A 25,358-nucleotide genomic window follows, 5' to 3' on the forward strand; every position below is an offset into this window, starting at 1 on the left:
CAAGGGCTGAAAGACGGCTGATTTCTGGGGTAACACTAGCACAGTGAACAATTCCTGGCTGCCAACTCTCATTACGTTTAAAGTTTAATTCTACCCCTGGGTTCATGACGCAGAGATTCTGATGAAAACGTAATCCCAGCTGAGATGGTTAATGGTCTGTGAAAACACAAGCTTTGGGTATTTTACTGTTGGCAAAAGATAGTTAATAAATTAGGTTCAGGTTAAAAAACAATGGACGTGTGAAGCCCGATTGCTTCATGCTTGTGTCCAATAAATAGCTCACTTCCACCCAGAGAACCAAACCCCAGGGGAATTACAGAGGACAGGGTGTTCCTATTGGACACAGCGAAAGGGCACCATGCTGAAGAAACTGGTATGTTCTATACGTGGATTCCTCCTGCTTATTGCTTTACCTGTGTATTCTCCTCTACCTGCTGGCTGTGCTGACACATGTGTCTGGGCAATGCTAAGAGTCTGAATAAGTTCGCACGAAGTTGGAATTGTCACTCAGAGAAATCACCAAGGACGGCTGCTGTGTGAAATGGAGATGTCGCACTGGTGCAGTAAGGCTGCCATTCTGAGGCTAAGGCTCACAGTTGGCATAAATTAAGGGAGGTTGCTGTATTTAACCAGTGCTGTACTGGCCCTGGGAGTGTTTGATGGGACAGCGTACAGAAAGCTTTACTCGGTATCCAACCTATGCTATACCTGTGTACCTGTACTGGGAGTGTTTGATGGGACAATGTAGCGGGAGCTTTACTCTGTATCTAGCGTGTGCTCTACCTGCCCTGGTAGTGTTCGGGAGAGCGTAAAGAGACCTTTATTCTGTATGGAGTCCATGCTGTACCTGTCCTGGGAATGTTTGCTAGGACTGTGCAGAGGGTGCTTTACTCCGTATCTATCTTGTATTGTTAAAGTGCTGGGAGTATTTGATGGGAAGGTGTATAAGGAGCTTTACTCTGTATTGAACCAATGCTGTACCAACCCAGGGAGTATTTGATGGGAGAGTTTTGAGCGCATTGGTGTGGCTGAATTCAAGCAGAAATCCCAGAGGTGAAAGGACAGTGGAGAAACAATTGTACCAATCAGCATTTATCATTGTAACAGTTCTGAGTGCATGTTGTAATGGTGTCTTAGCTCCTCGGAGCTACCTCCTATTAACTTTGGAGGAAAATAGGTGAGAAATGCTACAGAATGGGTCAACTCATCAACAATATCTCCTAGCACAAAAAAGCAAGCACTAGAACACATGAGGAAAGTTTGGTAGTGAAATATTGGCTGAAATGGCAGGTGTTATCTGGACACACCTTCTTTGAATGTACTTGAGACAAGAATGATCACTTCCTTCCTGGGACTTGATATTCTGCTGGTGACTGCAATCTAACCAAATCCCAGTGATAGGACTGTTGCGTGGTGAAGATCTGTCCTACTTATAGAAGGTGTTCACTTACACTGAAGCAGTCCATGGTTTACAATCAGAATATCAGTGCTTCTCCTCACACTTGTGAGCACTGGGATGCCTCTGGGTAGCAGAGAGGCTCAGTTGGTACAACTGTTGTGACTTCAGCTCAATAAGAATTCAGGTGAAGTGCTTCGAGTCATTTCAACAACAAGGTACTGTGTTGTATAAATGTGAATATTATGGAAATGGGGATGTAACACAGTAATCCCAGCTGAGTAATAGAAGTTCACTATGAACATCACCTGTGACTGACAACAGTCATAGATTGCACATCCCCATTCAAACACAACATTGTACTTATTTTTCAGTGTTGCATGCCAAAATAAACCAATGTCTGTGAAAATGAGTGATGTTTATTAGGGCCTATCTTGGCTTTTGTTGCTGGGAATATAGGAACAGGCGTAGGCCATTTAACCCCTCAAGCCTGTTTTCCGCCATTCAGGGGCCTGTTTCAGTGCTGTATATCTAATCTAATCTAATCATATAGACCATGGGTAATCTGTATCTTAACTCAAGCTACCCACCTCAGTTCCGTAACCCTTTAATACCCTTACCTAATAAAAATTTATCAAACTCAGTTTTGAAATTTTAAGTTGACTCCCAGCCTCAACAGGTTTTGGGGGAAGAGAGTTCCAGATTTCCACTACTCTTCTGGAGAAATGCTTCCTGACATCATTTCTGAACAGTCTAGCTCTAATTTTAAGGTTATGACCCCTTGTTCTGACTCACCAAACCAGAGGACATAGTTTCTCCCTATCGACTTCATCAAATCCTTTAATCTTTTTAAACACCTCAGTTAGATCACCTCTTAATCTTCTATATCCAAGGGAATAGAGGCCTCGTCTGTGCAATGTGTTTTCATTATTTAACCCTTTTAGCTCAGGTAACATTCTGGTGAACCTGCACTGCATTCAATCCAAGGCTAACATATCCTTCCTAAGGTGCAGTTCCCAGAACTGAACACTGTACTCCAGATGAGGTCTAACAGAGCTTTGTACATACAGCTGTGACATAACTTGCACCCCTTTGTATTCCAGTCCACTCGAGATAAAGGCCAACATTCCATTAGCCTTTTTAATTATTTTTTGTACCTGTCCATTAGCTTTTTGTGATTTCTGCACCTGGATCCCTAAATTTCTCGCTCATCCACAGTCCCCAGCTCCTCGCCATTAAGAAAATACTCTGATCTGTTTCTCTTGGGTGCAGAGTGGGTGACTTTCCCTAGTTGAATGCCATCGACCACAGTTTTGTCCATTCACAATCTGTGACACCTTTGGGTGGCTTTTATCATCAGCATGAGGAGTTTGTACTGTGATTCCCTATCTCTTTTTGTTCACAATGTAGCTCCAGGGACGGATGCTTCTCCCGTTGATCCTTGTGACTGGGATTGGAGGTGGCTTCCAATATGGATTCAACATGTCTTCAATCAATGCACCTTCAGTGGTAAGCAGATCCCATTTGAAATGAAAGGAATGGTGCTGATCATTTACATTTAATTGTGTCAAGAGGTCAGAGCTAACAAGTACTTTGTCAGAGTTTGGGGATTGTTTGGTGCAGTGGGTAAGTCACTGTCTTTCCACCTCTGGGATCTAGGGAGCAAACCCGGCCAGATTGATAAGATGAAAATCCCTCATTGCAGGCTGAAAGTGCCCTTACATAGAATCATACAGCATAGAAGGAGGCCATTCAGACCATTGTGTCTGTGCTGTCTTCTTGAAAGAGTAATCCAATTAGTTCCCCTTCCTGCTCTTTCCCCATAGCTCTGCCAATTTTTCCTTTTCAAGTATATATCCAATTCCCTTTTGAAAGTTACTATTGTAACTTCCACCATCCTTTCAGGCTGTCCATTTCAAATCATCATAACTTGTTGAGTTAAAAAAAATCTGTTCATCACCCCTCTGACTCTTTTGCCAATTACTTAATTCTGTGTCCTTCGGTTACTAACCATTCTACCAGTAGAAGCTGTATCCCAAGCACTCTGACCCAAGTTTCTGGCGGGTTTACACTGACAAACCTACAAATACTATGGCACTCACCAAGCTGAGAGTTTCACTCACTGAGAAGCTACAAGTTGCCCAGTGTGGGGGGAAAGCGATCTTCCAAAGCACATGAAATGAGACTTCACAAGGAGCTGAATAGAAGAATCCACACAGGGACAGAAGGAGGAGAAAAATCAGAAATCAGGAGCAAAAGGCATTTTCTGACTTTTAATTCTTTTAATGCTCCTGACAGTTTGTCGCAGGATGCAGAGCTTCACTGGTGCAGAGAAGCTCCAGACAAGTGCCTTGCTCAACTCTTTAGTTGGGTATAAGATATGTGGTGTTGGAAGACACTAATTGACTTACCAAAGAGAACCTGGTCATAGAACCTTTTATGGCATTGAAGGAGGCCATTCTATCCATCAAGTCCATGCCAGCTCTCTGGGAGTAATCTCTGGGAGCTAGCTAGAAATGGAAAAACAGATAGCAAGAGTTTCTACAAGTATTTAAAAAGGAAAAGAGTAAATAAAATGAATGTTGGTCCTCTAGAGAGTGAGAATGGGGAGCTAATAGTAGATAATAAGGAAATGACTGATGAAATGAACAAATATTTTGCTTCTGTCTTCACTATAGAGGATACAAAAAACATTCCAGTAATAGCTGTAAATCAGGGGGTGGAAGGAAGAGAGGAACTTGGTAAAATTACAATCACCAGGGAAACAGTACAGAGCAAACTGATGGAGCTGCGCACTGACAAGTCCCCGGGTCCTGATGGGCTTCATCCTAGGGTCTTAAAAGAGGTGGCTAATGAGGTAGTAGATGCGTTGGTGCTAATTTTTCAAAATTCACTAGATTTTGGTAAGGTTCCATCAGACTGGAAAGTAGCAAATATAACCCCCCTATTCAAGAAGTGGGGGAGGCAGAAAACAGATAACTATAGGCCAGTTAGCTTGACGTCTGTCGTGGGGAAGGTGTTAGAATCAATCATTAAGGAGGTTGGAGCTGGCATGTAGAAAAACTCAAGGTAATCAGGAATAGTCAGCATGGTTTTGTGAAAGGGAGATCGTTTAACCAAGTTATTGGAGTTCTTTGAAGGAGTGACATGTGCCGTGGATAAAGGGGAGCCCGTTGATGTACTGTACTTGGTTTTCCAAAAGGCATTTGACAAGGTGCCACATAAAAGGTTATTGCGCAAAGTAGGAGCTCATGGTGTAGGAGGTAACATATTAGCATGGATAGAAGATTGGCTGGCTGGCAGAAAATAGAGAGTATGCATAAATGGGTCATTTTCTGATTGGCAGGATGTGACGAGTGGAGTCCCACAGGGGTCTGTGCTGGGGCCTCAACTTTTTACAATTTATATCAATGACTTAGATGAGAAGAGCGATGGTATGACACAAAGATAGGTAGGAAAGTATGTTGTGAAGAGGACATAAGGAGGTGGCAGACCGATATAGATAGGTTGAGTGAGTGGGCAAAAAATCTGGCAGATGGAGTATAATGTGGGAAAATGTGAAGTCGAAAATAAAAGTAAGGATGTTATGCTTCAGTTATACAGGGCATTGGTGAGACCACATCTTCAATACTGTGTGCAGTTTTGGTCTTCTTATTTAAGGAAGGATGTAAATGCATTGGAGGGGTTCAGAGGAGGTTTACTAGATTGATACCTGGAATGAGCGGGTTGTCTTACGAGGAAAGGTTGGACAGACTGAGCTTGTTTTCACTGGAGTTTAGAAGAGTGAGGGGAGACTTGATTGAGGTTTATAAGATCCTGAACGGTCTTGACAAGGTGGATGTGGAAAGGATGTTTCCTCTTGTGGGGGAGTCCAGAACTAGGGGGCACTGTTTAAAATTAGAAGTCGCCCTTTTAAGACAGAGATGAGGGGAAATTTTTTCACTCAGAGGGTTGTGTGACTTTGGAACTCTCTGCCTGAGAAGGTGGTGGAGGCGGGGTCATAGAATATTTTTAAGGCGGAGGTAGATAGATTCTTGTTAGGCAAGGGAATTAAAGGTTATCAGGGGGTAGATGGGAGTGTGGAATTCAAGACACAAACAGATCAACCATGATCTTATTGAATGGCGGAGAAGGCTAGAGGGGCCGAATGGCCTACTTCTGCTCCTAATTCGTGTGTTCATATGTTCGCAGTCAGTCCCACCACTCCACCAACCCCCCGCATTCGATCCCCATAGCTCTGTAAGTTTATTTCCTTCAAGTACCCATTCAGTTTTCTTTTGAAATCATTGATTGTCTCCACTTCCACCAGCCTCGTGGGCAGCGAGTTCCAGTTCATTATCACTCGCTGCGTAAAAAAGTTCTTCCTCACATTCCCCTTGCATCTCTTCCCCAAAACCTTCAATTTGCGACCCTAGTCCCAGCATCAGCATGAGGTTTCATACATAAGAAAGAGCTTTATATAGCATCTTTCACCACTTCAGGACATCCCGAAGCATTTTGCAGCCAATGGAAGTACTTTTCTCGAGTACAATTACTGTTGCAATGCAGAAAATGCAGCAGACAGCTGGTGCACAGCACACAACAATGTGATCATAATCAGATAATCTGCTTTAGTGATGTTGGGTGAGTGATATTATTGGCCAGAACCTCAGGGAGAACTCCCATGCTCTTCGATTGATGCCGTGGGATCTTTTACATTCACCTGACAGAGGACTGGTAGCTACTTTTTTTTTGTTCTTCCATAGGATGTGGGTGTCTCTGTCAGGCCAGCATTTGTTGCCCATCCCTAATTATCCTTGAACTGAGTGACTTGCTAGGCCATATTAGAGGGCAGTTAAGAGTCAACCATATTATTGTGGGTCATACTAAAGCCTGGCTCGGGTATAAAATTGAAACCCGACCACATCCAACCCGAACCCGACCCGGGCCCGAGTCTTTTAATTTTTTTAAATGCCCGACCCGACCCGGACACATGTAGTCAGTCGGGTTTGGTCGGGTAGCCAGGTTTTACTGCAGAGTGCGGAGTCCGGACTGCATGTTTCCCACCTTGACGTCCTGAATGTTCGTTTGAAGATTACTTCCCGGAGCAAGACAGCACCGTCCACGTCCAGCCCGACCCGACCTGAGCCTGAATGCTGAAACCAGAAGAGAGACCCAACCTGACTTGACACATGTTGTCAGGTCTGGTCGGGATCGGGTCGGTAGCCACGCTTTAGGTCATACGCACATACGAATTAGTAGCGGGAGTAGGCCACTCGGCCCCTTGAGACTGCTCTGCCATTCAACAAGATCATGGCTGATCTGATTGTAACCTCAACTCCACTTTTCCACCTAACCCCGATAACCTTTCACCCCCTTGCTTATCAAGAATCTATCTACCTCTGCCTTCAAAGTATTCAAAGACTCTGCTTCCATCGCCTTTTGAGGAAGAGAATTCCAAAAACTCACAACCCTCTGACAGAAAAAATTTCTCCTCATCTCTGTATTAAATGGACGACCCCTTATTTTTAACCAGTGACCCCTAGTTCTAGATTCTCCCACAAGGGGAAACATCCTTTCCCCATCCACCCTGTCAAGACCCCTCAGGACCTTATGCGTTTCAATCATGTTACCTCTTACTCTTCTAAACTCCAGCGGATACAAGCCTAGCCTGTCCAACCTTTCCTCATAAGACAACACTCCCATTCCAGGTATTAGTCTAGTAAACCTTCTTTGAACTGCTTCCAACACATTTACATCCTTCTTTAAATAAGGAGACCAATACTGTACACAGTACTCCAGATGTGGTCTCACCAATGCCCTGTATAACTGAAGCATAAACCCCCTAATTTTGTATTCAATTCCCCTCACAATAAACAATAACATTCTATTAGCTTTCCTAATTATTTGCTGTACCTGCATACTAACCTTTTGCAATTCAGCCACTAGGACACCCAGATCCCTCTGCATCTCAGAGCTCTACAATCTCTCACCATTTAGATAATATGCTTTTTTATTCTTCCTGCCAAAATGGACAATTTCACATTTTCCCACATGATACTCCATTGGCCAGATGGAGATGGCCCACTCACCTAACCTATCTGTATCCCTTTGTAGCCTCCTTATGTCCTCCTCACAACTTACTTTCCTACCTACCTTTGTGTTATCAGCAAATTTAGCAACCATGCCTTCAGTCCCTTCATCCAATTATATAAATTGTATATAGTTGAGGCCCCATAGTGAAGATTGATGCAAAATACCTGTTCAATTCATCTGTCGTCTCCTTATTTGCCATTATTAATTCCCCAGATTCATTTTCGATAGGAACAACGCTAACTTTGTTAACTCTTTACTTTTTAAAGTACCTATAGAAACTCTTACTATCTGTTTTAATATTTCTAGCTAGTTTTTTCTCCTACTCTAATTTTCCCTCCTTATTAATTTTTTAGTCATTCTTTGCTATTTTTTATATTCTGTCCAATCTTCTGACCTACCACCCATCTTTGCACAATTATATGCTTTTTTAAAGTTTGATACTATCTTAATTTTTTTTAGTTAACCATAGATGATTGGAATTTTGCTTTCTTGTTGGAATGCATCTATTCTGTGTATTCTGAAATATCTCCTTAAATATCTGCCACTGCATCTCCATTGATCTATCCCTTAACCTAATTTGCCAGTTCACTTTAGCTAGCTCTGCTTTCATGCCCTCATAATTGCCCTTATTTAAGTTTAAAATACTAGTCTAGGACCCACTCTTCTCTCCCTCAAACCGAATATAAAATTCAATCATATTGTGATTGCTGCTTCCTAGGGGTGCCTTCACTATGAAGTCATTAATTAATCCTATCTCATTGCACAATACCAGATCTAGTATAGCCAGCTCTCTGATTGGCTCAGAATGTGTTGCTCTAAAAAACTATCCCAAAAACATTCTATGAGCTCCTCATCTAGGCTACCTTTGTCCATTTGATTTTTCCAGTCTATACGTAGATTAAAATCCCCCACTGTACCTTTCTGACAAACTCCCATTATTTCTTCCTTTATACCCTGTCTTACATGCGTTTACTGTTAGGAAGCCTGTACACAACTCCCACAAGTGACTTCTTGCCTTTATCATTTCTCATCTCTACCAAAACTGCTTCTACATCCTGGTTTTCTGAACTTAGGTCATCCCTCTCTACTGTGCTAATACCATCATTAATTAACAGAGCCACCCCTCCACCTTTTCCTAGCTTCCTGTCCTTCCTAAATACCATATACCCTTCAATATTTAGGTCCCAATCTATGTCATCCTGCAGCCATGTCTCTGTAGTGGCTATCAGATTGTACTTATTTATTTCTATTTGTGCTATCAGTTCATCTGTTTTGTTTCGAAGTCTACATGCATTCAGATACAGCGCCTTTAGTTTTGTCCTTTTATTATTTCTGTAACCTCTAGCCTTATCTGCTGATTTACTCTTAGATTTGAACTCTCTATTCCTTCCTGTCACGGTCTGTTTATCATTTCCCATATGGAGTCACATGTAGGCCAGACCAGGTAAGGATAGCAGATTTCCTTCCCCAAAGGACATTAGTGAACCAGATGGGTTTTTTATGACAATTGAGGATAGTTTCATGGCACCATGGGACTCCTACCAGGAGATCTGCTGTCATGGCATGATAGAGAGAGAGAGAGAGAGATACAGCACTGAAACAGGCCCTTTGGCCGACCAAGTCTGTGCTGACCATCAACCACCCATTTATACTAATCCTACATTAATCCCATATTCCCTACCATTCTCCTATGACCTACCTACAGTAGGGGCAATTTACAATGGCCAATTTACCTATTAACCTGCAAGTCTTTGGCAGTGGGAGGAAACCGGAGCACCCGGCAGAAACCCACACGGTCACAGGGAGAACTTCCAAACTCCACACAGGCAGTACCCAGAACCAAACCCTGGTCACTGGAGCTGTGAGGCTGCGGTGCTAACCACTGCGCCACTGTGCTGCTCATCTATCTTGCATCGTCCTCATGTATCCACTGTAGCTCGTCTGCACCCCTTCTGTGACATCCATCATCCAACTATGCCTAGGTCAACCCCTCTTTCTGCTGCCCTCCACTTTGCCCTCTAAAAGTGATCTGGCCGAAATACTGACATTTTCTTTTCTGAATGGCACTTTTTAGAGTTCTTTTTGCTCTTGCAATTTCAAGCACCTCTTCCTTTGTCTTATCGTGTGTATAAGGTATTTTAAGCATACGTTTTAGCATCCACATTTCAAAGGCCTCTAATTTCTTCCACAGAAATTTACTTATTATTCATACATACAGGAGATCTGCTGTCATGGCATGATAGAGAGAGAGAGAGAGAGATACAGCACTGAAACAGACCCTTTGGCATACAGGAAAGTGGACCGAATGTAGCATCTTGTCAGTTTTTTCCTTGTTAAAGCTTGAGCTTTCTTGTTTATCATCTCCTCTAAAATGTGTGATAAGGTGGTCTTGTCCCATTCACTCACTTGCCCTGAGGAATCACACCCTTTGCATCTGCCCTTGATTTTCTAATAACAACTGCCATTTGACAAGGTTTTTCACCTTTGGCAAGAATGTGGAAAATTTGGGCAGATTCGAGACTGTGCCAACCCATGCTCATCTTGTAGACATTCCTGACTCCACAGTGACTACAATTCAAAAAGTACTTCATTGGACGTAAAGTGCTTTGGGGCATCCTGAGGTCTTGAAAGGTGCTATACAAATGCAAGTCTTTTTATTATTTTATACACAGAATTTCAGGTTACTAATCCAGAGTGTTTTTTTAAACAATGCAGTTTATTAAGGAATTTATTGCTGAGACATGGATTGCGCGCTTTGGCACAACATTGGACGAAACTGCTGTCACACTCCTCTGGTGCGTGATCGTCTCAATCTATCCAATTGGAGGACTGCTTGGAGCCTTGAACGCTGGGCATCTCTCAGTAAAGTATGGGAGGTAAGGACTACCAGGAAACTGTTCAGTGAAAATAATGCACAAGTTACAAATGTCTTTTCCATGGATTCCTGTCTTTTTGTGTCAGATCTGCAGATATTTACCATCCTTGAGCCAGCCCAAAGGTGAGGCACACAGGGACCTTTTCACTCTGATAGGTGGCTCATCTGAGACCTGAGATAATTTGTCCACTGGCCAGGTGACACGGCCACAGTCTGGGGTGATTTGCCTGTAGGCACTGTGCCACTGCCCAGGGTCACACTCCAAAAGCCCTGGGGTAACCTGTCAGCTAATTTGCCCTCCTTCTCAATGAGGAAAAGAATAATCCATAAACTGGCCATCACCCATTAACTTGTCTATACCAGTAAGCTTCAGAGGAATATCTGACTTCACTGAATTCCTCCTGCTAATGAAACCATTTGATTTGTGTTCCAGGAAGAAAGCTCTGCTTTTCAACAACATTGTGGCCATCATAGCTGCAATAATAATGATGTTTAGCAAGATGGCATGGTCGTTCGAGATGATCCTAGTGGGGAGATTCCTGTATGGAGTCAATGCAGGTACCAGGAGAACTGTTTCCTCCTCCTTTGGTTGTTTATCAAGATTTGCTGTAACATTATTGGCAACTATAATTCGACTGTTTTGACTGACGTGGGTGGTGACTCCGGCCCATATGTGGTCAGGGCGGGAGGGCCAGGGGCGATTCAGACAAGCCATCAAATTACCTTAAAAAAAGAGTCCAGCCCTTGAGCAAAATAATGTACACCCTCTGGCACTATAGACAGGGGTCATGGGGACATTTGAATGATGAGCTAGTCCATTTGACCAGAGAAATTCCTAACCCTGTAAATGGTTTTAATGTATTACATTAGAGTCGTAGAGTCATTGAATAATGAAGTGTGAGACCGAGCCTTGTTTTAGCTATGTGATGGGATGGGTTTGACAAAGCATTGAACCTTTGACTGTACTATTTGTTTATCAATTGCTTCAATGCAATGTTGGCTTTCTGTTTAAATCATGCTGGCTTGCAGCGTCACACATGCACTGTCCAAGGTGCTGAATAGATTACAGGCAAATTTCTCTCTGTCATTGTACGTGTTATTAATAGCTGTACGGTTGGGAATCTTATTGATGGCTGTATCTTTGGGTGTGTTATTGATGGCTGGACAGTTGTGTGTTATTGATGGCTGTTCTGTTGGGTGTGTTATTGATAGCTGTACTGTTGGGTGTATTGTTGATGGCTGTACTGTTGGGTGTATTATTGATGGCTGTACCGTTGGGAGTATTATTGATGGCTGTACTGTTGGGAATGTTTTGATGGCTGTACTGTTGGGAATGTTTTTGATGACTGTACTGTTGGGTGTGCTGTTGATGGCTGTACTGTTGGGAATGTTATTGATGGCTGTACTGTTGGGTGTGTTGTTGATGGCTGTACTGTTGGGAATGTTTTAATGGCTGTACTGTTGGGAATGCTTTCGATGGCTGTACTGTTGGGTGTGTTATTGATGGTTGTACTGTTGTTAATGTTTTTGATGGCTGTACCGTTGGGAATGTTATTGATGGCTGTACAGTTGGGAATGTTATTGATGACTGTACTGTTGGGAGTGTTATTGATGGCTGTACTGTTGGGTGTGTTATTGATAGCTGTACTGTTGGGAATGTTATTGATGGCTGTATTGTTGGGTGTGTTGTTGATGGCTGTACTGTTTGGAATGTTTCTGATGACTGTACTGTTGGGTGCATTTTTGTTGGCTGTACTGTTGGGTGTGTTATTGATGGCTGTACTGTTTAGTGTGTTACTGATGGCTGTACTGTTGGGCGTGTTACTGATGGCTGTACTGTTTGGGATTTTCTTCTCCCTGCTGCTCTCACACACGTTCAAGTCTTCAGAAGAAGGAATTTTCCTCCACATATGATCAGGTGGCAGGTTGTTCAACCTTGCCCGCCGAAGAGCGAAGACCAAAGTACGGAAAGTCCTCATCAGTGAACTCCTCTTTGCTGACGATGCTGCATTACTATCTCACACTGAAGAGTGTCTGCAGAATCTCATCGACAGGTTTGCGGCTGCCTGCAACGAATTTGGCCTAACCATCAGCCTCAAGAAAACAAACATCATGGGGCAGGACCTCAGAAATGCTCCATCCATCAATATCGACGACCATGCTCTGGAAGTGGTTCAAGAGTTCACCTACCTAGGCTCAACTATCAGCAGTAACCTGTCTCTCGATGCAGAAATCAACAAGTGCATGGGAAAGGCTTCCACTGCTATGTCCAGACTGGCCAAGAGAGTGTGGGAAAATGGCGCACTGACACGGAACACTAAAGTCCGAGTGTATCAAGCCTGTGTCCTCAGTACCTTGCTCTACGGCAGCGAGGCCTGGACAACGTATGTCAGCCAAGAGCGACGTCTCAATTCATTCCATCTTCGCTGCCTCCGGAGAATCCTTGGCATCAGGTGGCAGGACCGCATCTCCAACACAGTAGCCCTCGAGGCGGCCAACATCCCCAGCTTATACACACGACTGAGTCAGCGGCGCTTGAGATGTCTTGGCCATGTGAGCCGCATGGAAGATGGCAGGATCCCCAAGGACACATTGTACAGCGAGCTCGCCACTGTTATCAGACCTATCGGCCGACCATGTCTCCGCTTTAAAGACGTCTGCAAACGCGACATGAAGTCCTGTAACATTGATCACAAGTCGTGGGAGTCAGTTGCCAGCGATTGCCAGAGCTGGCGGGCAGCCATAAAGGCGGGGCTAAAGTGTGGCGAGTCAAAGAGACTTAGTAGTTGGCAGCAAAAAAGACAGAAGCGCAAGGGGAGAGCCAACTGTGTAACAGCCCCGACAACCAATTTTTTCTGCAGCACCTGTGGAAGAGTCTGTCACTCTAATATTGGCCTTTATAGCCACTCCAGTCACTGCTCCACAAACCACTGACCACCTCCAGGTGCTTACCCATTGTCTCTCGAGATAAGGAGGCCAAAGAAGAAGAATAAGAAGAAGACGACTCTTGGGAATGTTATTGATGGCTGTACTGTTGGGTGTGTTGTTGATGGCTGTACTGTTGGGAATGTTTTGATGGCTGTACTATTTGGTGTGTTACTGATGGCTGTACTGTTGGGAATGTTATTGAAGGCTGTACTGTTGGGAATGTTATTGATGGCCGTACTGTTGGGAATGTTATTGATTGCTGTACTGTTGGGTGTGTTATTGATGGCTGTACTGTTGGGAATGTTATTGAAGGCTGTACTGTTGGGAATGTTATTGATTGCTGTACTGTTGGGAATGTTATTGATTGCTGTACTGTTGGGAATGTTATTGAAGGCTGTACTGTTGGGAATGTTATTGAAGGCTGTACTGTTGGGAATGTTATTGATTGCTGTACTGTTGGGAATGTTATTGATGGCCGTACTGTTGGGAATGTTATTGAAGGCTGTACTGTTGGGAATGTTATTGATGGCTGTACTGTTGGGAATGTTATTGATTGCTGTACTATTGGGTGTGTTATTGATGGCTGTACTGTTGGGTGTTTTATCGATGGCTGTACTGGTGGGTATGTAATTGATGGCTGTACTGTTGGGAATGTTATTGATGGACGTACTGTTGGGAATGTTATTGAAGGCTGTACTGTTGGGAATGTTATTGAAGGCTGTACTGTTGGGAATGTTATTGATTGCTGTACTGTTGGGTGTGTTATTGATGGCCGTACTGTTGGGAATGTTATTGAAGGCTGTACTGTTGGGAATGTTATTGATTGCTGTACTGTTGGGTGTGTTATTGATGGCCGTACTGTTGGGAATGTTATTGAAGGCTGTACTGTTGGGAATGTTATTGATGGCCGTACTGTTGGGAATGTTATTGATTGCTGTACTGTTGGGAATGTTATTGATGGCCGTACTGTTGGGAATGTTATTGAAGGCTGTACTGTTGGGAATGTTATTGAAGGCTGTACTGTTGGGAATGTTATTGATGGCTGTACTGTTGGGAATGTTATTGAAGGCTGTACTGTTGGGAATGTTATTGAAGGCTGTACTGTTGGGAATGTTATTGATGGCTGTACTGTTGGGTGTGTTATCGATGGCTGTACTGGTGGGTATGTAATTGATGGCTGTACTGTTGGGTGTGTTATCGATGGCTGTACTGTTGGGAATGTTATTGATGGCTGTACTGTTGGGAATGTTATTGATGGCTGTACTGTTGGGTGTGTTATTGATGGCTGTACTGTTGGGAATGTTATTGATGGCTGTACTGTTGGGTGTGTTATTGATGGCTGTACTGTTGGGTGTGTTATCGATGGCTGTACTGTTGGGAATGTAATTGATGGCTGTACTGTTGGGAATGTTATTGATGGCTGTACTATTGGGAATGTTATTGATGGCCGTACATTTGGGTGTGTTATTGATGGCTGTACTGTTGGGAATGTTATTGATGGCTATACTGTTGGGTGTGTTGTTGATTTCTCTATTTGTGATCATTGTGTTGCACGCTGGGGGATGGATTAGTAAAGAGGCGATGCAGGTTATGAAGAAAGACCAGGCCCATGTGAAAGAGACCAAACTATATCTTATACTTGGGGTGTGGTTTGTAAAAGTCAGCCCTGCAGTGAGTGAGCTTTGCTTTCATCAGCTCAGAATCTTTATTCTGTTATTTGTAGGTATCGGCCTCAACGTTCACAGTATGTACCTTGGGGAGAGTGCGCCGAAGGAACTGCGAGGTCTTGTTTCTCTGACCCGTGCGATGTTTGTTGCCTTTGGTAAATTCATTGGACAAGTTGTTGGAATCAGGTAAAACTCTCATTTTTAGTATGTACAAATTTCAACGAGTACTTAGTTCAAGCTTCTTGCCAAAGGACAGCCAATGGTTTAGTTTTTCCTTGGCTCAACTTAAATAATCTATAAAAATATTGTTCTTGGGAAGTGAATGAGACTGGCATCACGGCCCTGATGTAATTAAGAATCGACCATTTAACATATGGTGTCATATGTAGGCCCTGTAACCATCTCCCCATCTCCCTGTGCCCTTTTTTTCCCTCTGTGCCCCTTTCCGTCTCCCTGTGACCCTTTCCATCTCTCTGTTCCCCCCAAAACAACCACAACTCCCTCTGAGGGTGGATGAGTTATTACTGACAAATCCCTAATACAAATAATAACTTGCATTTATATAGCTCCTTTCATATAGTTGAACGTCCCAAGGCATATTCAGACAAAAAAATGATATTGAACCAAAGGAGACATTAGGACAGATGGCCAAAAGCTTGGTCAAAGAGGTAGTTTTTCAGGAGCATCTTAAAGGAGGAGAATGAGATTGAGAGGTGGAGGGACTTCTGGAGCTTAAAGCCTGACAGCTGAAGGCATGGCCACCAACAGTAGGGCAAAGGTAGTCGAGGATGCACAAGAGGCCAGAATTATACTGATCACTGCCTCCAACATCATGAGTGCTCCTCCTCCCTGCCCCTCTTTTAAAGCTGTTCCCCCTGCCTCTGACACTGAGGACACTTTGTTTAGCTTTAAATATGCTGATTATTCCCAACTCTGCTGATTGCTAATTGGGAATCTAGATACAGCTAATTACTGATTAGAAAATAAAAATTGATGGTCTACAATGGGCATGTGATCTCAATACTCATATTCACATGATGTATGCATATAAACTTCAACCTTTCTGTACATTTTGTTTGTAAAATAATAGTTAAAAGCAGAGTGTGTGAGTGCTTTAATTCCTTAGTTACTGACTGGGGTAGACGTTTGCTAAATAATTATATGTGTATAACTATCCATGTGAAGTACAGTTACTATGTGTAATATGCTTTCCGTTAAAATTAGTGTATGTGGTTAAATAGTTTTGTGGTAGCTGCAACTATTAGCGATTCCTATTGGGCGACACTGCTATAGACTACACGGGCAAGTGTGTTGGTGTGAATACTCAGGGTGACAGCCAGTGTCTGCTGCTTTCTAACACCACTCTCTATCCCTGTTTGTCCTTCCTCAGGGAGATATTAGGCACCGAGGCTGCCTGGCCATTGCTGCTGGCCTTCAGCGGCCTGCCCGCCCTCATTCAGCTCGTCTTGCTGCCTTGGTTCCCAGAGAGCCCCAGATACCTCCTGATCGACAAGGGCAATAAGGTCCTATGCGTGGATGGTGAGTGGAAGGGGATTGGGTGGCGGGGAAGGTGCTTTACCTGGGCTGGATTTAGTGAAAATGATGTTGGCAAAATCACCAATTGGCCCAGTGACAGGTTAGGTATTGGTGCTACAATTAAATAACTAAACACATTCAGTGACCCCGAAACATACACAAGGTCAAACAGTGCAACTTAAGGCACAGTTGGCCTGATTTGAACCAGGTCCTTTCCTCTATTTTAAGAAAAACCATGAATAGTTGTGTAGCACTATATTATCAGTACCCTTCCTATTTCTATGAGAATCCCATGCCATTTTTGAGGAGCCAAGGTGCTTTAAAGGAGCCTTACCAGTGGGCCACAAAACGAGATATTGGATAACTGACCGAAAGCTGGTCCAAGATGTAGGTTTTCAGGAGGGTCTTAAAGGAGGAGAGGGAACTTGAGAGGCTGAGCAAGGGAATTCCAGAGCTTAGGACTTTGACAGCTGAAGACAATGGTGCAGTGTTGAAAATCAGAAATGCACAACTGACCAGAATTGGAGGAGCGCAGATATCTCGGAGGGTTGTGAGGCTGGAGGAGATTACAGATAGGGAGGGGCGAGGCCATGGAGGGATTTTAAAACGAGGATGAGAATTTTAAAAGCAAGCCTTTGCTGGACTAGGTTAACGATTAACTGAAATCGGGCAGACAGAATGAGTCAGCACCTCAATTTCCTTTTCCTGGGCAGGATTTATAAACAAAGGAGATGCCTGTCTTCCGGTGAAGCTCCTCTCCCCCAATTAACTGCCTGCATTGGTTTCTCACCCCAAAGCGCTCCGAAGACTCTGGGGTCAAGGAGACTTTTATGAGGAGGTCCAAGATATGGAGGCTGAACAGGCTGCAGCAAAGGGGGAACGAGCGAAGACCGCCCGGGAGCTGTTCCAAGACCGCTCAGTACGATGGCAGCTCATTACCAACATCATGCTGACTGTCGCCATGCAGTTGTGTGGCATCAATGCGGTGAGTAGAGGTGGCATGTCATCATCAACTAACAACTAACTCAGTGCAGGAGACCGAATGAGAGCCAAAGACTGACACGCATCAGAAAGAGATGAAACACAGGAGAGTGAGAAGCGAGATATAAATAAAGACAGAGAGAACGGACAGGAAAAGAGAGACACAAGGAGATAGAAACACAGAGAAGGAGGCACACACACACACATAATCACTCACCAAAACACAGACATAAACATGGACATAAACACAGACACACAGACACACACACACACAAAAACACAGACATAAACATGGACATAAACACAGACACACACACACACAAAAACACAGACATAAACATGGACATAAACACAGACACACAGACACACACACACACAAAAACACAGACATAAACATGGACATAAACACAGACACACGGACAAACACACACAATCAGATATACACACACACAGACAGACACCAACACAGCCACACACTGAGACACAGGAGCTAATGGACAGGCAGAGACAGTGACAGTCTGAGAGACAAAGGGAAAGACACAGAGAAAAAGTGACAGGGAATGAGATTCAAGATAGATGATTAAGGCACACTGAATGTATACTATCATTATGAAATAAAGATCTCAACTCTAAGAGTTACTTGATTTCCTGTTCCCTAGATTTATTTCTACTCTTCCGAAGTGTTCCAGGAAGCTGGAATTCCTGATTGGACGATACCATATGTGGTTTTGGGGGCAGGTGCAACACTCCTGCTGACCTCAATGATTTCTGTAAGTGCCAGTCAGATGGGGACAGGGGATGGCTTCGCACATTCAGATTGTTCCAGCAACTCGTTTTCCTAATGTTGCTGAAGTCCTTTTATTGTTTTTGGACAGGGATTTTTCATTGAGCGAGATGGGAGAAAGGCTTTACTGTGGAAAGGATACAGTCTGATGACCCTGTGGGCAGCGCTCCTGTGTGTTACTCTGCCTCTGCAGGTGAGTGTCTGAAATCTAACCAAAGGGCTCAGGTGGTTTATATATATAGAGTAACAGATACTCGGGAGTGAGTTACAGGCTGCAATCTAATTGAGGGGTTTGGTGGGGTTTGTAGTCTGGCAGTGTGACACACTGACAGGTGCCATGAATACTCATGATACTGTTATGAAGAAATGATCACAAACATGTCTGCAGTGGATTACTAGATCATTCCCTGCTCTGATATCCCCAGTGTATAATGTTCGATTCTCTATCAACCTCTTATTTTCCAGCATCAGTTCACCTGGTTGCCATACTGCAGCATATTCCTCATCTTTGCCTATATCTTCAGCTATGGAATTGGTCCTGGTGAGTTCAGATACATTCGCTGACAAACTGGAGTGGCAGTGTTCCACCAGAGTGAGGGGATTGGGGGGTGGGGGGTACAGTGTTCCACCAGAGGGATTGGGGGGGTACAGTATTACACCAGAGTGAGGGGATTGGGGGGGTACAGTATTACACCAGAGTGAGGGGATTGGGGGGGGGGGGGTTACAGTGTTCCACCAGAGTGAGGGGATGGGGGGGGGGGGGTACAGTGTTCCACCAGAGGGATTGGGGGGGGGGGTACAGTGTTCCACCAGAGTGAGGGGATTGGGGGGGTTACAGTGTTCCACCAGAGTGAGGGATAGGGGTGGGGCAGTGTCCCATCACATCAGTGGGGTGAGATAAGGGGAGGGGATTATTCACTGAGTCAGCCGGTCTGTGTTCCAGGACAGTCTGTATGTCAATATGAGATTGTGTTTGATTTTCCAGCGGGTGTGACTGCGATCATCCCCTTCGAAATCTTCACTCAGCCGTATCGACCTGTTGCCTTTGTGATAAATGGCGCCTTCCAGTGGCTGGGCCTCGTCCTTCTGGGAATGATCTTCCCATTTATTGTGGTAAGTAAGATCACAAATAAATCTTAAATGAGAGACTCTCAATTGCACATTCATTTGCAAAACTGAATAGGTTTCAGTGCCTGTTATCTAGGAATATAGGGACAGGCTTCAGGCCTTCATGCCTGTACCTTCATTTAGTCAGATCATGGATGATCTGTATCTTAACTCCTTCTACAAGCTTTCTATTTCTCTTAATGCCCATACCCAACAAAAATCTATCACATTGTAATTACCGCACAATAACAGGCCATTCAGTCAAACTGGTCCATGAGCCTCCCCTCACCCTGCTTCAACTAAACCTATCAGCATATCATTCTATTCCTTTCCCCCTCATGTGCTTATCTAACTTCCCTTGTATGCACCTATGCTATTCACTTCAACTACTCCTCGATCAGGTCACTGCCCAGTTGTCTCTTTTCTACAGTAAACAGCCCAGCCTGTTCAGTCTTTCCTGATGGGAATAACCTCTCAGTTCTGGTATCATTCTAGTAAATTTTTTTGCACCTTCACCAGTGCCTCTATGTTCTTTTAATACTATGGAGATCAGAACTGTGCACAGTACTCCAAGTGTGGGATAACCAAGGTTCTAAACAAGTTTAATGTAACTTCTCTGCTCTTCAGTTCTATCCCTCTAGAAATGAAATCCAAGTGTTGTTGGCTTTTTTGAATGGTCTTATTAACCTGCATCTCTACTTTTAGTGATCTGTGAATCTGTAATCCCAGATTACTCTGTTCTTCTACCCCATTGAGAGACGTATTTTCCAAAAAGAATGTGGCCTCCTTATTCTTCCTACCAAAATGCACCACCTTATTTTTTATTTAGAGATACAGCACTGGAACAGGCCTTTCGGCCCACCGAGTCTGTGCCGACCATCAACCACCCATTTATACTAATCCTCCATTAATCCCATATTCCTACCACCTACCTATACTAGGGGCAATTTATAATGGCCAATTTACCTATCAACCTGCAAGTCTTTGGCTGAGGGAGGAAACCGGAGCACCCGGCAAAAACCCACGTAGTCACAGGGAGAACTTGCAAACTCCGCGCAGGCAGTACCCAGAACTGAACCCAGGTCGCTGGAGTGGTGAGGCTGCGGTGCTAACCACTGCGCCACTGTACCGCCCCAGTAGTGAATTTCATTTGTCATTCTGCAAGTTTATTAATGTCTTCCTGTATTTTGTCACAGTCCTCCTCTATTAACTGCACACCCCAATTTGGTGTCATTGGCAAGTGTTGAAATTGTACTTTTGATTCCTGAGTCCAAATCATTTATGTAAAAAGTAAACAACAGTGGTTCCAGCACTGATCCTTGTGGAACACCACTTTCCACCTCCTGCTAGTCTTTGTAACTACCTTTAACCCTTACTGTCTGTTTTCTCTTTTGGAGCCAGCTTGCTATCCATTCTGCTACTTGTCCCCTGATTCCACATGCTACCTTATGGAGACCTTTTGAAAATCCAAATATATTACATCTACTACATTACCCTTATCTACCACATGACCCTTATCTATCCTCTGTTACTTTTTTAAAGAATTCAATGAGGTTGGTCAATCAAGACCTTCCCTTTTAAAATCTATGCTGATTAATCTTTATTATATTTTCAGTTTCTAGATGTTTTTTATTACATCTTTGAGTAAAGATTCCATTATCTTTCCTACCACTGACATTAAGCCAATTGGTCTATAATTCCTTGGATTTGTTTTATCTCACTTTTTAACTATAGGAATCACATTAGTTGTCCTCCAATCCTCTGGCACTGTTCCCTTTTCAAATTAATTTTTATAAAAAGGGGAGCAGGCACATTGGAACAGCAAGTTCCCCTCCAAGCCACACACTATTCTGACTTGGAACTATATCGCTGTTCCTTCATTGTCGCTGAATCAAAATCCTGGAATTCTCTTCCTAACAGCCCTGTGGGTGTACCTACACCAGATAGACTGCAATGGTGCAAGAAGGCAGCTCACCATCACCTTCTCAAATGCAATTAGGGATGGGCAACAAATGCTGGCCTTGCCAGCGATGCCCACATCCCATGAAACGAATAAAAAAATTCAGTAATGCCTCTGCTATCGCTTCCCTTCTCTTCTTTTAAATGTGTGTGGATGTAATCCATCTGAACCAGGGTTTTTATCCTAAGTTTTATTAGTTTATCAATTACATCCCCCTTTCTATTTTAAATGTCTTTTTTGATCTTCTAATGCCATGCCTACTGACATCACCCTGAACAGTCTAGCTCTAATTCTAACATTCTGCCCTCACCAGAGGAAATACTTTTTCTCTATCTATTCTTTAAATCATTTCATCACCATAAACACATCAGATCATACTCAAGGGAATACAAGCCTAGCCTATGCAACAGGTACTCAATTTAATCCTTTTAGCCCCAGAACCTTGTGGGAAATTACATTACTGAGCAACAGTTCATGGTGCGAAGTTTTGGATGATATTTTTTAAAAACTGAAGAGAAAAGTAACTCAGAAAATGACGAAAAGGATAAAAATATCAAAGAACCTGATTTTCTTTTAAAAAGGTCCTCTCTGCTTTTGTTAACCCAACTTGGCTCAGTGTTAGCTCACTCACCTCTGGGTCAGAAGATTATGAATTCAGACCTCATTCCATAGACTTGGGTACAAAATTCACTTGAGTGCAGTACTAAGGAAGTGCTGCATTGTTGGAGGTGTCATTTTTCTGATGAGACGTTAAACTGAGACTCCAACTCCTTGAGGTCTACATAAAGAACCCGTGGCACTATTGAAGGATTCAGAAGATCTCCTGGCCAGCATTCATCCTTTAACTAGTGTAAAGAACAGATCAGCAGGTCATCCATTCATTTGGTCTTTGCTGTGTGCAAAATTGTTTTCATTATCAGTTGCATTTCCAATTGATTCATTTGTATCTGAATTGCTTTGAGGTATTTCTGAAAGATGTGATATAGTGCTGTACAGATACAAGTCTTTGTTTAAATAACAACAATGGAAGTAACTGTGATGACTAAAGATGGGGGTTAGTTTGTGTATTTAATATGTGACTCTTTAGTTACCCTGTCTGACCCTGTTCTACCTTTCTTTCTATTCCAGGAAGGATTGGGTCCATTCTGCTTCCTGATATTCCTGGGCGACTGCCTGATCATTGCAGTGTTTGTTTTCATCATTCTGCCAGAAACAAAAGGAAAAACCATTCTAGAAATCACCGAAGAGTTTCGGAAAATAAACCGGAAGAGGATGGGAGGTAGCTCTGTGGCAGTTCGCAGTAAAGCCCCACAGAACATTCCAGAGATCTTTGTCATTGCTACCAGACTATAATGGGTTAAAGAGTTAAAGGTTGTGACAGATCCGGTCGTCGGAGAGGAGCTGGGAGGGGGAGATGAAGCGTCACCGCCTTGTGCACTCTCTCTGACCTCAGCACCTTTTGCAGACTGCATTTCCAATCAGTCAGCAAACAGCTGTCACTGTGGGAACCCTCTCTACAACTGGAAGCGAATAAGAGCCAGGCACAGAGGCTCTGAGTGATGGATTTGTTATATTTTTGAAAGTTCTGAAGAGTTAGCCAAAAACAACTAGTGGCTTTACGTGGATTTACTGCTCTTGTCCCTTGCTGGATAATTGTTTGTTCGATTCTCTCTGTACCTTATTCTCAATGCAGTTAACGGTGTGTCTTGCTAACCTGAAACTGAAGGGACCTATTGTTAAAACAATACAAAGAAAATGTCTTTTCCAACATCAGGACATCTCAAAGTGACAAGGGAGGTATTAAATTGTATAAATGTCAATGTCTGTAGTATAACCAATGAGGTTGGTGAGTTGCAGGTACAAATTGCTATATGGGATTATGATGTGATTGCATTAATGGAGACCAGGTTCAAACAAAGCCAGGAATGGGTTCTTAATATTCCTGGTTACCAAGTATTGAGGAAAAAGATGAAGAAGTCTGGCAGTATTGATTAAAGATGGTGTTACAGTTCTTAAGAGAAGGAAACCTGCCACCTGGCCTGTATGTGGCTGCAGTCCCCCCACACAAATGTGGTTGACTATTAACTGCCCTAGCAAGCCACTCAGTTGTATCAGTGTGCTCCTCCGTGCTCTTCGCACTGGTCACTGCACAGACATTGGTTGAAAATTGGGTGGGGGGGGGGGGGGGGGGTGGGGATTCTGACTTTGACTTTTTAGTGGATGGCCAGTTACACCTGCCACTGCTTCCCTTACCTTCACTACAACACACATAACTTCATAGCATAAAGGGCCATAGCATAAAATGGGAGATAGCAAGTATTGATCTGTATTTCCATTGTTTTCAATCACAGAAAGTCAAACTCTACCCCCATGTGTGAAAATTAGGGAGCAAGATAAATTTCAAAATTGTGGAAATATCTGAACAGGGACATCGCAGAATCCAAGCTGGAACTGTTTTCCAGTTTACTTCCAATTTCTTTGGTGATCATTTATTTTGATCAGGGAGTAGTGCTCTTTCACTGAGATTGAACATGTTCATTTTGGTTCCGAGGGCTGCACCAACCCCAATTGATTTTAGCGTTGTTTCTGGGGGTAGGGTGGGGGAGAGGTGCAGTGCACTGGATTTATGGAACTGTGCTTTGCAATGTGTTGGTTGTCTGCATGGAACAGTGCATTTGAGCAAAGGAATCATCTTGGATTTGAATCTTAGGTAAACTATTGAGGTCAAAGAGCTGATTCCCAAACATGCGTTTGGCACTGAGTGGTGTGTGCAGGGGCGCTGGTCGGGAAATGGCAGGTGCGAGCAGGGATTAGGCCCCAGTAACAAGAATGAGACTTCTTTTAATGCCAGTCTTGTTATAAACCCCAAATAAAATCGCAGAAGGCGCCAAGTCTGAGAATCTAGTCTAGTTAGCAGGCCGCCAGTTATATCGGCCACTACTTCTCCTATCTTTACTTCAGAACAAATATCATCACACTAGCAAGAACCCTTTGTCCCTGTTGCTTTACCTCGGATGTTATGCTGAGGAGACTATAAATCATGGTGCCGAGAAAACCTCATCTCAACACCCTTGCTGCTCTTCATTATCTTAACCAGCTTGAGCCCTCTCTTTATTGGTTTTAGTTCATAGAGCACATGCAGATACATGTGACATCCTTCAAAAATTAACGTAACTCGTTTACATTGAAAGTGTTGATGGGAATCCCTGCGATACCTTCACGGGAGCCTAACGTGATGAGTTGACATCGCAGTGTACAAGGAAGCCCACGTGACTTCCTTCCAAAGAGCTCACCTCAATTTTCATTAATTTAATACGTGAGCACCTGGAAGATGCTTGCTGAACTCTGAACTCAACAGGGTAACCTTGACAGGAACCTAAACCTCTTATTTATCGTGGAGCCCTCTCTGTATCTTGCCTGAAATTTTAAAGGCTATTTATTTGACTCTGAATACCAGACTGCTGCAGATGCCTGTTGGGGAGCCAGAGGACTCTGCTGGGATCCTCTTTCCAGCAACGCAGCCAGGATCAGGCACTTGGTGTACACGGATTTCCAGCATTCCTAGCACACCATGGCAAATTCTAGTGCTTCGGCTCTGCTCTCAATGGGCTCTGATTCATGTTCTGCGTTCACTGTTTAGTGTTTGTTATTTAGCTTTAGCGTTATTGCTTAAAACAGCAAATTATGACTTTTGTCTATTGTGAAGATATATCGAAAATAAAGACTTTTTAAGCAATGCGTAAGGTATATGAGTTCTGGTTGTTTATTAGAATTTAATGTTTAATGGCTGCCTGTCAATCATTGCTCAGAGTCCTGCTGTGACTTTTTGAAAACTTTTTTGCACTTTGCAGCCTGCTTCAGTTACCAAAACTTTCAAAAAATTTGTGATGTCCCAAAGTGCTTCACAGCTAATGCATGACTTTAAAGTGCAGTCACTGATACAATGTAGGCAAACATGGCAGTTAATTGGTGCACATCAAGATCCCACAAAAAAGCAAATAACCAGTTATTGTCCCAGATTTTGTGCTCAGTGGTGAAGGAATGTCATT

General features: G+C 43.3%; 1 protein-coding gene across 1 annotated transcript; it reads left to right on the plus strand.

Annotated features, from left to right (window-relative positions):
• Positions 1–264: 264 nt before the first annotated feature.
• Positions 265–25,052, plus strand: LOC137382866 (solute carrier family 2, facilitated glucose transporter member 11-like). The gene is made up of 12 exons (XM_068055401.1): positions 265–373; positions 2,807–2,905; positions 10,187–10,347; positions 10,780–10,904; positions 14,998–15,127; positions 16,332–16,480; positions 17,275–17,462; positions 18,118–18,228; positions 18,334–18,435; positions 18,708–18,783; positions 19,228–19,355; positions 22,438–25,052. The coding sequence occupies exons 1-12, from the start codon at positions 359–361 to the stop codon at positions 22,660–22,662; spliced, it is 1,509 nt and encodes a 502-aa protein (XP_067911502.1). The 5' UTR covers positions 265–358; the 3' UTR covers positions 22,663–25,052.
• Positions 25,053–25,358: the final 306 nt, after the last annotated feature.

The sequence above is a fragment of the Heterodontus francisci genome, chromosome 23, assembly GCF_036365525.1.
Source record: "Heterodontus francisci isolate sHetFra1 chromosome 23, sHetFra1.hap1, whole genome shotgun sequence".
Taxonomy (NCBI): Eukaryota; Metazoa; Chordata; class Chondrichthyes; order Heterodontiformes; family Heterodontidae; genus Heterodontus; species Heterodontus francisci.

Excerpts from the sequence above, each read along its gene's own strand:
- LOC137382866 (XM_068055401.1), top strand. Across the intron at positions 16,481-17,274 it reads TAAGGTCCTATGCGTGGATG|CGCTCCGAAGACTCTGGGGT; the intron begins GTGAGTGGAAGG and ends CTCACCCCAAAG. Across the intron at positions 18,784-19,227 it reads CAGCTATGGAATTGGTCCTG|CGGGTGTGACTGCGATCATC; the intron begins GTGAGTTCAGAT and ends TTGATTTTCCAG.